Source organism: Grus americana, chromosome 3 (assembly GCF_028858705.1).
Source record: "Grus americana isolate bGruAme1 chromosome 3, bGruAme1.mat, whole genome shotgun sequence".
Taxonomy (NCBI): domain Eukaryota; kingdom Metazoa; phylum Chordata; class Aves; order Gruiformes; family Gruidae; genus Grus; species Grus americana.
The window spans coordinates 124,882,324-124,897,467 of NC_072854.1; the positions used below are offsets into that span (position 1 = coordinate 124,882,324).

The 15,144-nt window shown below is 36.3% G+C and overlaps 1 protein-coding gene across 2 annotated transcripts in view; it reads left to right on the plus strand.

The window, feature by feature from the left end:
- Positions 1–15,144, plus strand: part of PSME4 (proteasome activator subunit 4) — a 65,239-nt gene that overhangs the window by 40,825 nt on the left and 9,270 nt on the right. For both annotated transcript variants that reach the window (XM_054820428.1, XM_054820426.1), the window contains 22 exons: positions 412–467; positions 1,262–1,318; positions 1,495–1,550; positions 1,632–1,730; positions 2,203–2,265; positions 2,420–2,515; positions 3,349–3,480; positions 4,013–4,222; positions 4,930–5,066; positions 5,388–5,441; positions 6,278–6,407; positions 7,062–7,143; positions 7,673–7,826; positions 8,392–8,461; positions 9,198–9,323; positions 9,670–9,822; positions 10,592–10,696; positions 11,566–11,657; positions 12,052–12,183; positions 12,843–13,051; positions 13,377–13,462; positions 14,449–14,577. In XM_054820428.1, coding sequence (XP_054676403.1) covers positions 412–467; positions 1,262–1,318; positions 1,495–1,550; positions 1,632–1,730; positions 2,203–2,265; positions 2,420–2,515; positions 3,349–3,480; positions 4,013–4,222; positions 4,930–5,066; positions 5,388–5,441; positions 6,278–6,407; positions 7,062–7,143; positions 7,673–7,826; positions 8,392–8,461; positions 9,198–9,323; positions 9,670–9,822; positions 10,592–10,696; positions 11,566–11,657; positions 12,052–12,183; positions 12,843–13,051; positions 13,377–13,462; positions 14,449–14,577 — 2,428 coding nt within the window. The remainder of the gene's footprint in view (positions 1–411; positions 468–1,261; positions 1,319–1,494; positions 1,551–1,631; positions 1,731–2,202; positions 2,266–2,419; positions 2,516–3,348; positions 3,481–4,012; positions 4,223–4,929; positions 5,067–5,387; positions 5,442–6,277; positions 6,408–7,061; positions 7,144–7,672; positions 7,827–8,391; positions 8,462–9,197; positions 9,324–9,669; positions 9,823–10,591; positions 10,697–11,565; positions 11,658–12,051; positions 12,184–12,842; positions 13,052–13,376; positions 13,463–14,448; positions 14,578–15,144) is intronic.

A 15,144-nucleotide genomic window follows, 5' to 3' on the forward strand; every position in this document is an offset into this window, starting at 1 on the left:
GAAAAGCTTCATCAGCTGTACTTATCAGGAAAGGATTCTGCCTCAGCAGTGAAATTCATCTGTCCTTTCTACGCTAAGATGACTAGGAGCCATGCTTGTTTTGACGAGTGTGTTTGTAGGTTTGACAATGAGGCCAAATCTCTGGCTATTTAACGGAACTAGTAAGGTTCTGTGAAATGAGAAATCAAGATTTTGGGTTCAAGGTGTCCTTATGGTGTACTTGCCTCTGACAAACAGTCTGACCCAGAAGTATGGTTGGTTTATAAAGGTTAGATTTTACTGTTAATAAATCTAAATGTCCTCGGCGCTACTGGCATAAATTTTAACTTGTTAAAATGAATTAAATATCAGTGAAACTCAGAGTCAAGGATTTCCGTAATGTATAGTAATACTTGGTTTGTTTTCATGCAGGGTCCCAAGTCTGGTGTCTTTGGAAGAGACAAAACTCTACACTGGTGTTGAATATGGTAAGTAGATCCTAATTCTGTTCAGACAGAAGTGTTGCTTTCATTCTTTTGTTTCTGCTGTAAAACCAGCAGGTTCTTTTAGGGAAGAACCTCTTAGAGGAGTTCTCTTTATATTGAATGGGCTTTTTTGGCCAACACAGAAGTTGTGTACACACTGTTTCATCTTCAGTGATGGTATACAAGATAAAAATCTGTTGCGATGCTGTGGCTGGGAATGGGAGCTCGGGTCCAACCCCCAGATCAGAATGGTTGGGCCCTTGTACTTCTGAGGTGCAGGAAGCAACACTCATCACCCAAGGGTTGCACTTGAAAGACAGAAGGAATTGAGGCATAGTGTGCTAAAGGCTGTGACAGCTCTGTTAGAAGAAAACGGCATTTTTCAGGCTTTATTGTGTGTATTCTTCTTCATCTTCCAAGTGAAGATGAGCTATTTAAATAAGGAACTGGGGCACACAGTAGCTGCTCATCGGACTGTTACTTCTTTTTTTACCCTTCTTAATGTGTTACTCAATTTTCATATGCTAAATAATCTACCCCAGCCTGTAGTTAGAAATGAAGCCAACTGCCAAGGCAGATAAAGAAGGATATGTACCTACAAAAAGATACTCTTGACTTGATAAACAAAAGGCGACCCAATGAGAGTGGTATCCTTCAATATTACAAGATGGTTGTTTTTACAGTAGTCCATACTGCTGTTTCTGAATAGTCTGCTCTGGCTTTCCACTGGTTTACTTATCTATAAATTACTTTTTATGCTATGGTATAGTAAAGAGATGATGTTTATTTTTTTGTAGATTTATCAAGAGAGAATTACCGAGAAACAATTGCAAGGGTTACAAGGAAATTGTTGCGTAAGTTTAACCACTCCTCTGTTTAAAAAGTATTATGTTGTGCTTTTAAGTATAATTTTATAGATGAGAAACTTGTTTCCTTTGCTTAAAATTCTTGAATTTAAGCTTTGTAGAAATAACTTTATCATCCATTTCTGAAGTTCTTTTCCTGATAATTATTTTTCTTCCAATTGCAGGGTATATACTTGATAATTCAGAAGATGATACCAAGTCTTTATTTCTAATAATAAAGGTATATTTATAATTTGTAATACTTAAGATGAGATTACTTGTTTTGCAAAATAATCACTCTGTCATCTTTTTCTTTCTACAGATTATTAGCGATGTTTTACAGTTCCAAGGGTCTCACAAGCATGAGTTTGATTCACGATGGAAAAGCTTTAACCTGGTGAAAAAATCAATGGAGAACAGGGTCAGTGATTTTTCTTTGTAAGGCTTAGGTGAGGGTTCGAAATAGTTCCTAATGTTCGGAAAGACTTTTTTCGTATTTTCCTTACTGTCCTAGTCCATTTTCATAATTTTGACATCTAATTCCTTCATAAGAGTATTGTTTTGTGGTGGTTTTGTACCTTTATTTGGAAATCTTACGAGTAAATAGCTTAGCGTTTCTGAATTGTAGTAACCCTCAGTTTGCATCTATCTTTGGACTGATATTTGAGACTTGGTGTGATGCTCCGTTCTCCTTGTTAAGTGAGAAATTTCTGTGACCAGAGCTTCCTTTTGCTTACACAGTAATAGGCAAATAAAAAACTTGACCGGGGCCGGGGAGGGGGGGAAAATCAAGGTTGTCTGCCTAGAAGAAAAAGAGTGCATGGGAAATTCAGTCAGTACAAATTGCTAATACAAATACTGAAATCTAAACCCAATTATGTGTTTGTTTACAGCTTCAAGGAAAGAAACAGCACATCAGAGCTTTGCTGATAGACAGAGTTATGTTGCAGCATGAGGTAATACTTTCACTTAAACCTTCACTAACCACTTTGACAAACTGCTTTGTTATGTTGTCATTCAGCTAAAGATGTAATAATCCTGTACGCGTTTCTCTTACGCGTCTGAAATGTAAAAACAATCTATCCTTTATTTGCTTCCTATGCAATTTAGCTGAGAACACTAACGATGGAAGGCTGTGAATATAAAACTTCCCACCAGGAGATGATCAGAGATCTTTTGTGTTTGTCCACAAGTTCATATGGTCAGGTAAGGAACAACCCCTTTTAAACTGAAATATATGGAGTTTTTTGTTGATCTCTTCAAGTTATATTTTCAGGATCTTTGCTTTTCAATTTATTTTCATGGCAACATGAAATATTTGCTTATTTAATTTGTGTTATGTGCCAATTTTGGCGTAGTTTTTGCTTTAAGCCCCTTCTTTGTCAAAGAACTTAGTGGAGAGGCTGCCAACTTAGGTTACAAATTTTAAATTTTTTGAGGGACTTAACTCTAAGCTTCTAAAAACAATAATTCAGTAAAAGATTTTAATAAAAATATACCAGCTTGAGGTTTTTAGATGTGATGATATGATTCATGACACTATATGGAATGCTAAGTCTACTTTTAGGAAGTAGCTATGATAGCATCCTAGGTCTTAAAAATACACAAAAGAAGTGTGCCAATAGTTGAGTTCTGAACTCTTTTGTCCAGTGGGAGCTCTGTGTGTGTGTATAAATTCAGATCCATCCACGATGTCTACAGGCTCTTTAGAGTTCTGCTGACTGCATCTGTCACTCTAGCTGCTTGCTTTTCAAATGATCTCAAAACCACATTGACTGTTTTTTAGCAACATAGAGAATTTTCTTTAACTTTGTAGTTGTTCTCAAGTAAATGCTAGAAACTAGTAGGTTTTTCAAAATAACTGTGAGCTGGGGTGAGGGGAAGCATGCTATTTACAACCTTCTACAAATAATTTTGTTTCTGTGCGCAAGTACATCATGTAAACTCTGTGCATAAGTAACTGAAATGGACAAAGATGGTTTTTTGTTTAGTATCTTTTTGGTTCAGAAGACTTTCTAGTAATGTCTCTCTTCCCACAGGTCAGAAGCAAAGCTCAGCAAGCATTCTTCACAGCTCTGGGAACGTACAATTTTTGTTGCAGAGATATCATTCCCTTGGTTTTGGAGTTCTTGCGTCCAGACCGGCAAGATGTCACTCAAAAGCAATTTAAAGTAATGTTTCATTAACTTTGTTTCATTTCTGTCTTTTGAAGGTGTTTTTATAGGAGATTTTTTTAATGGTGAAAGTGGGATTTGCTTGTTTATCAGCCTGACTCTGATATTTTCATGGCAAATAAGTAGCTATGCAGTTATCTGCAGCCTGTTCAGTCGACACCGTTCAGGTCTGGTCTTAGTTAACAGCCTTATGATTTACCTGCAGCCCAAACATGAATAAGTTCACAGAAGGGCCAGGTGTGGTCTTGATCATTGAATAGTCTCCTTTATAGTGTAACTCAGAAATCAGTCAGCCATTCTGTGGATCAATTGGCAGGGCTTTTAGTCTCATTAAATGAAGAGGATTCTGTGAAAAATCTTCAGTATTTTGACAATGAGGCTGCATAGCTGAATGTTTATGGTACATTTTAATGATTTGGTACCGTGAAGATTAATTTTTATTCTGTGTGGGTGCACGCATATGTGAATAGATATCACTTTTATATGAACAATGCTTTAACTTTCTAAGATGACATCTTTCATTTTACAGGGTGCCTTATATTGTCTTCTTGGAAATCACAGTGGAGTATGTTTGGCAAATCTTCACGATTGGGATTGTATTGCACAGACATGGCCAGCAATTGTTTCTTCTGGGCTTAGCAAAGCGATGTCCTTGGAAAAACCATCCATAGTTAGACTCTTTGATGACCTTGCAGAAAAAATCCATAGGCAGTATGAAACAATTGGATTGGATTTTGCAGTAAGTGACAAGTTGCTCAGTGTTCGTGTCTTGGAGTCTGAGAGCATTCGATTACATAAATGCCTGAGACTTGTGTATATTATTTGAGTTAGCGTTCTGATGTTGATCATGTTCTAATCTCTGTTACAGAGGAACATAAACCTGTATTTTTGAGACTGAAGTAACGAACCTTCCTGTAATACTATTGGCATCTGTAACTTTTTGTTAGCCTTTAGGGAAGGCTGTTACAGAAAGGAAGTTTAAGTTCCCTTTCAGTGTTAATTAGTATGGGTTGTGCTGATCAGGTGTGAAGACGTGTTAGTAGGGACAGTGTCATCAAATTAACGTTGTTAGTATTTGTAGTGTCATCCTACTGTGCTAATACACGGCACTCATTACACATCTGCCTCTTGCCCAATCAGTGGGATAAACGGCAGGGTACTTATTTTAACATGTGAGTGCCAATTAATAAAAATCTTGTTTATAAACAATTTTTATGCTTAACGAAATAGTAAAGTTTGTCTTTACCTTTATTTTAAAATAGAATAAAAAATGTGTTTGGAGAAATAATTCTGCTGTGTGAGCATAAAAGCTATCTTCTCTACTTCTTCACAGACTTGTCTATGTGGACAGGAAATTCTGCACTCTGCTTATTGCCAAACAGAAACAAACACTAAAAACTTGTAAGTTGCTGCTTAGACCTAAATCTTTGTATTCTGTGTCAATAGGTTCCAGAGAAATGCATTGAGATAGCTGTTATACTGCAAAAATCAGACCATTCAAGTTCAAACTTCACAGGTCTTCGTTCAGAAGAAATTCAGTTAGGAATTCAGCGACAGAAAGAAAAGAATGCTGAGGCTCTGCGGTGAGTTCAACTTCCCTTAACACCATCTTATACTACTAATGTTTACTGTATGTTAAATGTAATAATCCAGAATTGCTAAACTAAATCTTAAGCTTGACAGATTCAGAATGCCAAGGATTGTGGTGTATCTTCTGTCTTGACTCGGCAGCCTTTCTCCTCTGCACTCATGTATATTTCCTTCCTCCTCCTCTTCCCTGTCCTCCCAGTTGGTGCTGCGTTTACTGCGCTGCCTTCACCTACCTTGTGTTGAGAAACTTTTGTTCTATTTTTAAATGGTTCTCTCAGTATCATCTGGTTGATTATTCCCTCTTTTTCCCTCAGAAACTATGAAAATTTGGTCAACATGCTGCTCGACTGTGTGGAACAAAGAAATCTGTAAGTCTCTCTTTCTGTGCATGAGAACTCTTTTTTTTTTTGTGGTGGGTTGGAGGTGGCTACATGAATAAATATCTGTTGCTTCAAGAAGTGCAGTTAGCATGACAAGAATAGAACAATGGTTTTTTTCACCCTTGAAGTAATTGTCCAAAAGCAGTTTGTCAGTGGCAGTCTTGCACAAATTGGATCGTGGCTAGCTTCTTGGAGAGCTTTTGCAAAGGTATCTGCAGAAATTGAATTTCTGGAGGTCCTCGTGTGTTTGCATATGGATTCTGCTTGCTCAAACAAGAAGATAAAGGCCAGTGAAGGGGAATCTTGTGTTACTGTCTCCTAGGTAAAGTAGTGAATGAGTCTTGGATTCATTTTCATTGGGAGCTTGATTTGTTAATGTAAGGCATTGTCACATCTTGGAGTTAAGCTTTGTCATTAATTAGTTTGACCTGTTGGTTTTGAAATTTTTTTTAATTGTTGTTCTGGGGGGAAAAAAAGCTCTGTCTGTATAATACTGACATCCAAGTAGATTTTAATTGGTAGCATAATATTTGTGTTTTAAAACTTTAAAAGAATATCCCTATAGGTCTGTATTTGACATTGAAATGCCAAAATCAAATAGGTACCATTACCTGAATGTTTGATTGCGGTTGTGTCTTCCCAGAACGCTGGAGGTTTCCAAAATGACAGTTAAGTTCGTTGTCTATAGCAGTGGCATAGAACATTACTTATGTTAGTCCAAATGTATTTATGTATTCTTAATATGTATAATCTCTTCTTTGCAAAAGCAGTACATGTAACTATGCTCTTTATTGTCTGTTTTGAATATTACTTTTTTTTTTTAGTCCCTGGAAGTTTGAGCACATAAGCATTGGTTTTCTGTCCCTGCTCCTGAGGGATGATAGGATACTGCCTGTCCGTGCCATAAAATTTTTTGTGCAGTGTCTCAACCACGATGCAATTGTTGTTCGCAAGGTAAAACCAATGTAGTTATATCTCTCTGTTTTGCAGCTCATGGGGGTTCAGATCAGATATTTGTGGTGTTTTTCTGTGATAAAGCACAAAACCTGAGGTGTACGTCCCTCCTCACCCTTCCAACCATGCCTGTGTACAAAAGTTCCTGATCCAGGCAGATGAGCCTTGATAGTGCTGTAGCCATGCCATATGGTGTAAAGGCTGTAAACTGTGAAAATGTGAAACATACCTATTTATTCTTAATTACTTCAGAATTCTTCTGCAGAATTTTTTTTGAAGATGTCTGTTTTTTCCATCTGTGGCTTATTACTTGAAGGGAGCCAGCTACGTGTTATTTTTGTACCTTTCGTTATGCTCATTGTCTCAGTGAGGCTTGAAACTAATGGCCACCTCCTTTTTCTTTTTTTTTAATGATTAGCGAGGAGTTTTTTTCTGGGCTGTAAAGGTCACACTTAAGTCATGTCCTGTATCCCCTGAAATGAGTGAGATTACCTCTTTATGGGAAGTATTGCTGTCATTACAGTGACAAAGTTCACTGTAATGTTCACTGGCTTTTTAGGGCTTAAAATGTGCCTGTGATGAGATGATTAGACACATCCTTCTGGAGGTAAGTGTATGGAATGGATACATTAATGCCCTTTTTCTTTCTTTTAGGTGGCCATCTCAGCTGTGGCTGGTATTCTTAAGCAGCTTAAGAGAACACACAAGAAAGTGCCCATCTGCCCTTATGAAATAAGTAGGTTTTATTTAATATAACAAGTGTCTTAGATTTATCCTAACTTTTAAAAAGTGTATTTTTCTGGTTAAATTAAACATAGCATCACAAGTTTTTCTTTTCTCTCTTGGTTGTTAATGTCCTACGCAAACAAAATAGGTAATATAATCAGTCATTTTTCAGTGTTTTGGTTTGGTTTTAAGCAGTGTTATACATGCAAGCATGTATTAAGCTATTCACTCACTTGACGTGAGTTAAAACTTCAAAGATATGGTCGTTCTCCTTTCAGAAAGCCTTATAATTTGTGAAAATAATTTGTGTATATCCTTTTTTTATCATTTCAAATGGCACATTTTTATAATTTACTAAAGGAATCTCTTCTATTACTGTTAGTGTTACTTTTAATCTCCTAGGACACATCTCTGTACAGATTTGATTGGGGTGAGGGAGGCATAAAAGCCCTTTAGAATCTTTTAATAAAACTAAGTGTAACATTTGCTTGGAGTGTTAACGAACAAGTTTGATAGAGTATAAATTCCTCTTTAACCAGGTGGAAGCCCTAAGCCTTCCAGCATTCAGGCTGGTGACAGACCGGACAACCAGTGGCTGCACTATGACAGTCAGAGTTTACCAAAGACTAAGGAAGCTTGGGAGTCGTGTTGTTTTGTGGAGAAAACACACTGGGGGTATTATACCTGGCCTCAGTGAGTATCGTTAAGTGTTAAGAGAGAATTGTGAGATTCAGCAGCAAAAATTCTGTTGAAATTAAATAATGTTTGTTAGGTTTAACTTTTTTTTAATTGAAACAAAAAAATACAATTTACTTCTTCCTTTGTGCTCCTTGCTTGTTTTATCAGTTCTGGGTGGGTTTTGTGGGTTGTTTTGTTGGGTTGGTTTGGTTTGGGTCTTTTTTGTAGTGGTTTTTATTATTTATTTTCTATCTGTTTCTCCTTGGGATTTCTGGGTAACAAAGGCACATATTTCATGTGGCTATTTAACTACTGGGTTAAAATGACATGTGCATGTTGAAAAATTACATAGTGGAAAAATATGCTAAGTATTCTATCACGAATAATTCTGGATTGCTTGCTGCAGCAAAACCTTTGTAATAGACTTAATTTTTTTTGTTGTAAATTTTCTTCTAATTTTTGTTCTTTTGGAGCTGATGATAAATTCTATTTAATATAGACAATATAGAAAATAATCATAAGCTTTATTTTACTTTGAAATGTTACTGTATTTTATATATATTTATTTTTTAATATTCAGAACTATGACAGTTTATGCTCCAGTTGAGCAACAACCAAAGCTTGGGCGAAGGAGAGATGAGCTGACAGAGGTAAGGGGTTCGGTGGGTTTCAGTTTTGTGGGGTTCTTCAGTACTATTTATCCTCCTTTCTTTTTTAATATTGTCTGCAGATTACTGTGGAGATAATGTGGAGATCAAATTCCCTTCTCTCTTTTAACCTAAGTATTGCTTGCCATTTAGAGAGTGCTCACACAGAATGTGTGGAAACAGATTTGTTTTGCTTGATTGCAAGTCAAGGTGGAGATTGAACTCAGCTATGCAGTTTCATGGCTGTTTGGATATAATCATGTTTTTAACAAGCAATAAGTGATAACTGTGCTGAAACCTAGATCCCCACAAGACATGTTTAATTGTATTTTTCTTCATTTTCATACTTAGTGTCTTAGCATACAAGAAGAAATTATTATATTAATGTATTGCAGCTTCTCTGTCAGCGATCATGGAATAATTGTATTAATGAGCACTTTCTTGTTCCCTTTCAAATCTTTATCAGAGTTTAGAACAAGTTCATGATGGTGGGAATGACTGCTTTGTGTAGGGGTGTGCTAGTGAAAAGAAAGACAATCCAAAGTCATTAATGAAAATAAAAATCAGGAGTGTTGCAAAACAATACCCAATATTCCCTGTAAAATGAGGGAGGAAGTGGATAAGTGATGCATGATTTTTGCCAAAAACAGAATTAAAATGAAAAATGGGACTTGGAAAGATTGGGATATCGCTGTGACAATCAAGCACCTCAAAACTAATATTTTTTTTCCTATTACAGGCAGAACAAATTATATATGATCACTTTTCTGATCCCAAGTTTGTTGAGCAGTTAATAAAATTCTTGTCTCTAGAAGACAGAAAAGGAAAAGACAAATTTAATCCTCGCAGATTTTGCCTCTTCAAGGTAACTACAGTTGAATAACTAAATTGCTTCCATTTTGTGGATAATTATCAAAGCGTGGAAAAGCCACACACTTCTTGGCTTATACTCTGCTGTTGCAAAAGCTTGATTTTTTTTTTAAAGTATGCTGCTATGATTAATCCTCTCTTCTGATTAACTACTTAGGGAAACATATTTAGAGTAACATAAAAGTATGTAGAACATTTGTATATGTTTCTGTTAAAAAAGCAAAGCAATTTCACTTTCTGCATGTTCAAATCTCAAGCGCTTCACAATCTTACGTTCTTTTTACAAAGACAATGGTTTAGACGGATGATTACTGAAGACACTTTCACATCTTGTTTTACAGGGCCTTTTCAGAAACTTTGATGATGCCTTCTTGCCAGTTCTTCAGCCCCATTTAGAACAACTTGTGGCAGATTCCCATGAAAGCACCCAGAGATGTGTAGCTGAAATTATAGCTGGCTTAATCAGAGGTTCTAAACACTGGACGTTTGAGAAGGTGCTGCAGTAGTATTTTTGAGTGATTCTTGGAAGTTGAGGAATAAGTTTGAATTATTTAAACAAATGAAACATAGGAAGTTGAGAGCTTTTAATGTGTCACCTATGTCCAAGAAAGGTCTGGAAGATGTTGCAACACTTAGTGCTTCATTGCCAAACTTTAAGCACAATTCATAGCTTGCTTTGATATCTATATAATACTGGGTGTTAGTCAAATGCTGCAAAATTAAAATGAAGAACGGTTTGTTGGTAAGGAGATAACAAAGCTGGCGTGGTTTGTCATTTCTGATTGGAATAAAGGCTTATGTCCACATTGGACTATTACATCTTTATTTAGTCTAGACCTAGCTGTCTAGATTATCTTTAAATTCATTGCTGAAAAATAATCCTGGGAGAATCAGTTCCTTAATAAAAAAATAAAAAAGAAATTTTAAAACCGAGGTGGGGCATGGAAGTCCTTGGGGAGTGTGCGAGACTGCTGTCCTACCAAAAGCAAAGTTTATGCAGTCTCTCATACAATTGTACTTAAATGGTGGATACGTAGTCCACAGTATTTCTAAACAACTTTGTTAACAAAATTAAAATGATTCCTGAAATCTTCCCTCTGATAATACTTATTTCCTTTTATAACAATCATACTAGAGCTGCTTCCAGAATCAGTATTGTTATTCCATTATTTGAAAAGATGGAAGGATTTGAGTTCACAGAGGTTAGATGGCCATTTCGTCCTTAAATAGACAAATCATGTCTTTTGCCTTTTTGCTGAGCAGGTGGAAAAACTTTGGAAGCTTCTCTGTCCATTGCTTCGAACAGCTTTATCCAACATTACGGTGGAAACGTATAATGATTGGGGCACGTGCATTGCAACCTCCTGTGTAAGTACCCCATTTTTAGTCTCGTAAAGCTATATCCAGATGGTCAAGTTTTACAGATAACATGTAAATAAGAGCTTTATGAACGCAGGCTTTTAGGTACGTTTTATCAGCTAAAACTGAGAACTGTAAATACAGTATAAAACCAACATCAGTAGCTTTGGGGAAATCTTGTTCTCTCTGCCCTTTCCTGACAAATATAACATTTTAAAAAGGAAATAAAGCCTTAGTTTTCTTTCTAAATATTTTAGAAGAGCTGTAGAAGGTTAGTGGGTGATGCTATGTGTATGCTTGCTATGTGTTCAATTTTTGCAGGAGTTTTTGAGCTCAAGTTACACATTTATTCTTGCTTTAAAAGTGTGCAGCTTAGCATTGTGCTGTGAAAATTAAGTCTCAAGTTATCTTCTAACATACAGTGAGATTTCTATACACTGCGGTGGACCAGGAGTTGCCCTGTCTGAGAAGCAGGGTAAATGATAGGCCACAGATATCTTGGATCAGTAATTCTTTGAAATCACTCAGCAAAATTCAGAATAGTTTGTCAGCCAGAACCCTGCAATTAATTAGCAAAATTCAGACATGATTATTCATATACGTCAAAAATGAAGCTAAAGTTCCTTCTATTCTTACTGTTTTATTTACCAAATAGTTAAAATTGTGTGTAGTTGCATTGGATTTTCCTCCTATTGAGGTTCATTGTGAAAAGATATTTAACTTTGCACTTACTTAATAGAATAAACCCATAAAGGGATGTGAAGAAAATCTCTGTCAAAACTTTTCTTGTTTATACATTATTTATGTTTAAAAAAAAAAAAAACAAACAAAACCAAACACAACAATTTGCTTATCTCTGATACCTGTTTTATTTTCAGGAGAGCAGAGATCCTAGGAAACTGCACTGGTTATTTGAATTGCTGTTGGAATCTCCATTGAGTGGTGAAGGAGGATCATTTGTAGATGCATGGTAAAATTAATTTTAACTGTTTTATTGTGGCTGGATAAAGAAGGAAATAAAACATGGATAAAATATATTGAGAGCATATGGTGCCAGCTGGCTTGTGGAAGCAGAGAACAAAAGTCCACCTTTCCAGTTAGCTTTCCCCACACAATGACAGTTTCTTCATTATTGTTTTTTTAATGTTACTACATCTAGTTAACAGAATGTGAAGGTTTGGAACTGGCATAGCAGCAGTACTGTTGTTTCATTCTGTCATTTTTTACCCATCTTTGTGTGCAATTCTGACAAAGATGCTTTTATGCATTAACACACACAAAACCTTCCAAAAAAAGGCTTGGAGGGGACTGGGGAAGGGAGAAACAATTCTGTATGACTAAAGGTAAGCTGTTCTGATTCCTAGCCGACTTTACGTACTGCAAGGTGGCCTTGCACAGCAAGAATGGAGAGTACCGGAGCTGTTGCACAGACTGCTGAAGTACTTGGAACCCAAACTCACGCAGGTTTACAAAAATGTCCAAGAGAGAATAGGAAGGTCGGTGTTCTCTTCTGCAGTTCTTGTTTTTTTTTTTTTCCCTCTTCATTTGATTTGGGTAATAGAGTATCTAAATAATTGCACTGATGTGGTAATCGTTTATCTCTGTGTGTTAATACTGGTAATAGAAATTAGATGAATTATTGTTAACAGACTTGGTTCAGAAACTTCAGACGACTTCTCTTATTTTGTCATTTATTGTATATGGCCTGTTATGGTTATGTATGATATCTCTAAAGCTCTTAAAAAAACCCAACCAAACAAAACCCCCCAAAAAAACTACACACAAAAAACCCCAAACAAACAAAAACACAACACTGCAACCCAAATTGACCCAAACTTTCTAAGTCCTAGTAAGCCATAAATATACAGGGAATTCTTTAGAGAGCATTTTAGTGCCTTAAAAACTAGTTGCAGATCTCTTGGGAGGAGAAGAGGGGTCGTAGCTTAGTGATTGTCTAACCCTGCTTGAATCAAATATCTACAAAGACTGTATTTGAGAAAAGTTTGGTTTTAAATAACTTTGAAGTGAAGATAAGAGGAAATTCCCTATAAGTATTAAACTTCAAAGTTCAACAAATTGATCTCGGATCACTTTTAGCTATGTTCTCTAGGCAGTCATGCTAACTGTATTTTCTTGCTTTCTTTGCTTTTTTTAGTGTTTTGACTTACATATTCATGATAGATGTTTCCTTGCCAAATACTGCTGCAACTAAATCTCCTCGTGTCCATGAATTTACAACCCGGATACTTGAAAATCTTAAACCCCTCATGGAAGCGGATGAAGAAATTCAGAATCATGTTATGGAAGAGAATGGAGTTGGTGAACAAGATGAGCGAACTCAGGGCATTAAACTCTTGAAAACTAGTGAGTTACTTAATGGACTTAATAAATGGGGGGGGGGGGGGGGGGGGGGCGTTTAAGGATGTGATGATTGAGGTCTGCAAACCATAGACTTGCAGTACACAATTTCTGCTCTCAGATCTGTGCTGCAGCAAGGTGTCTGTTGTTTCAGGGTTGAGGTTTATAAAGTCACCTTTACAGGGTCAAACTTAACTACCAGTGTAGGTCCACTCTGATGTGTGAAAATCTCACAGGCGAGTCTTGCAATAAATGTGGTCTATAACTTGTTTTGGGATTATTACTACTTTTTATCTTCTTAATCAGTGATCATTTCTCTTTATCAAAACAGTCCTGAAATGGTTGATGGCAAGTGCAGGACGGTCCTTCTCTACAGCTGTCACAGAGCAACTCCAGCTTTTACCCTTATTTTTCAAGGTATGTGCTTTAATTGCTGCTTTATTAGTCATGTTTGATTAAAAAGGGCTTCTATATATAAAGCAAAGTTATAAGGGACTTTTTAAAGTAAAAAAACCCTCCAATAATAGTAATAAAAATCATGTATACCACGGAAGCCGAAATGATTTTTTTATGCTTATGTATGTTTACAGCTGGTGATCTAGCCTCTTAAATGATTTCCTGACAAAAATGGCTTGTAGGTGAATGCCCTGTACATGTGTGATTTGGGGGGATAAAATTGTTCAGTTCATGGGGGAAAAGTGCTTATTCATGAATGACTCTGTTGTTTCTGTTCCGATACTTACTGTTAGTTGTTTCCTTTTGTTCTGTGGCTATACAGTTCTTTCTAAATGGCGGTGCTTCTCTTGTTTTCCTGGCACCTCTAATCCTTGTATTTTTTAATGAAGCTGGGTTGTTCAGTGCTACATACCTGACAGAACAGATTTGTATGCTCCATATGTCTGTCTTTATATAAAACCTCAGTCAATTATCCAGCACAATGTATGTGACCACAAAATAAAGGTTTACTTATGTGAAAGTAAACTTGAAATACTGATAAAGCTTTCTCTGTCAGCTTTCTCTCATTTAAAATACTCAATTAATTGGATTTGATACCAGAAGAATTGCAATGGGGAACCAAAGTCTTAATGGTACCCATTTCATCCTCCTTAAGACCTTCAGACTAGCCATAGTGTTTAGATAAGTAATGTATGGTGCAAGGAACAAGGATCTCTTGATTCTATTAATTCCCCCCCCCCCCCCCCCCCAGCTTATTGCTGAGATGATTTTAACATTATATTGATGGTTTTTCCTACTTAACTTAATCTTTCAGCATTATATTGACTGTATTTTTCCTAGACAGCTGTCCTTTCATGAGATTAAACTTGCTTTTGGGATTTTGCTTTTAGCAATTCTTATTTATTAACACTAGCCTTTCTTTTGTTTTCCCCTCTGATCTTCTATAGATTGCACCGGTAGAAAATGACAATAGCTATGATGAGCTCAAAAGAGATGCTAAGATGTGTTTGTCGTTAATGTCTCAGGGTTTGCTGTATCCTCAGCAAGTGCCTTTGGTACTTCAGGTGCTAAAACAAGTGAGTATGGTCTAAATAGCTTAAAGCTTCTTGTTATCTAGTACGCTCTGTGCCTTTTTTTTTTTTTTAGGAGAATCAAATACTGATTTTCTTAGAGGTGAAAGGAAAGAGTTCAATAGAAGTGTTTTAAAACATTCTTAGAAACAGTAAACGTATTTTGATTTGTTTCCTACTTCCAAACATTTAAGCAACAAGAAATTGAACAGCATTTTAATGAAATAAAATTTAGTTCGGTAGTAGATCGCTTTAGGCCAAACATGTCTCCTCATGAGCACAACAATTCAAAATCCAGTTCCAAAATGAGTCGTCATATAAAGAACTGCTCTTGGATCTCTGCCTTTTTAGTTTTACAGTATATTTATCAACTGCTGCTGCTTTCTGAAAAACACCACAAATGAAAATGCACTCTTGGATTGACTGGTTCATTCGGTATCCAGTTTGTCATGCAAGAAGTGCATTTTTTTTCTCTCTAGTCATTTACAACGGATCTACAGTAGGGAGGTTGCAAATTGCAAAATGTTGGTGTAAGCTGTACACACAGCCAAAATAATAACTGCAGTGCTGCAA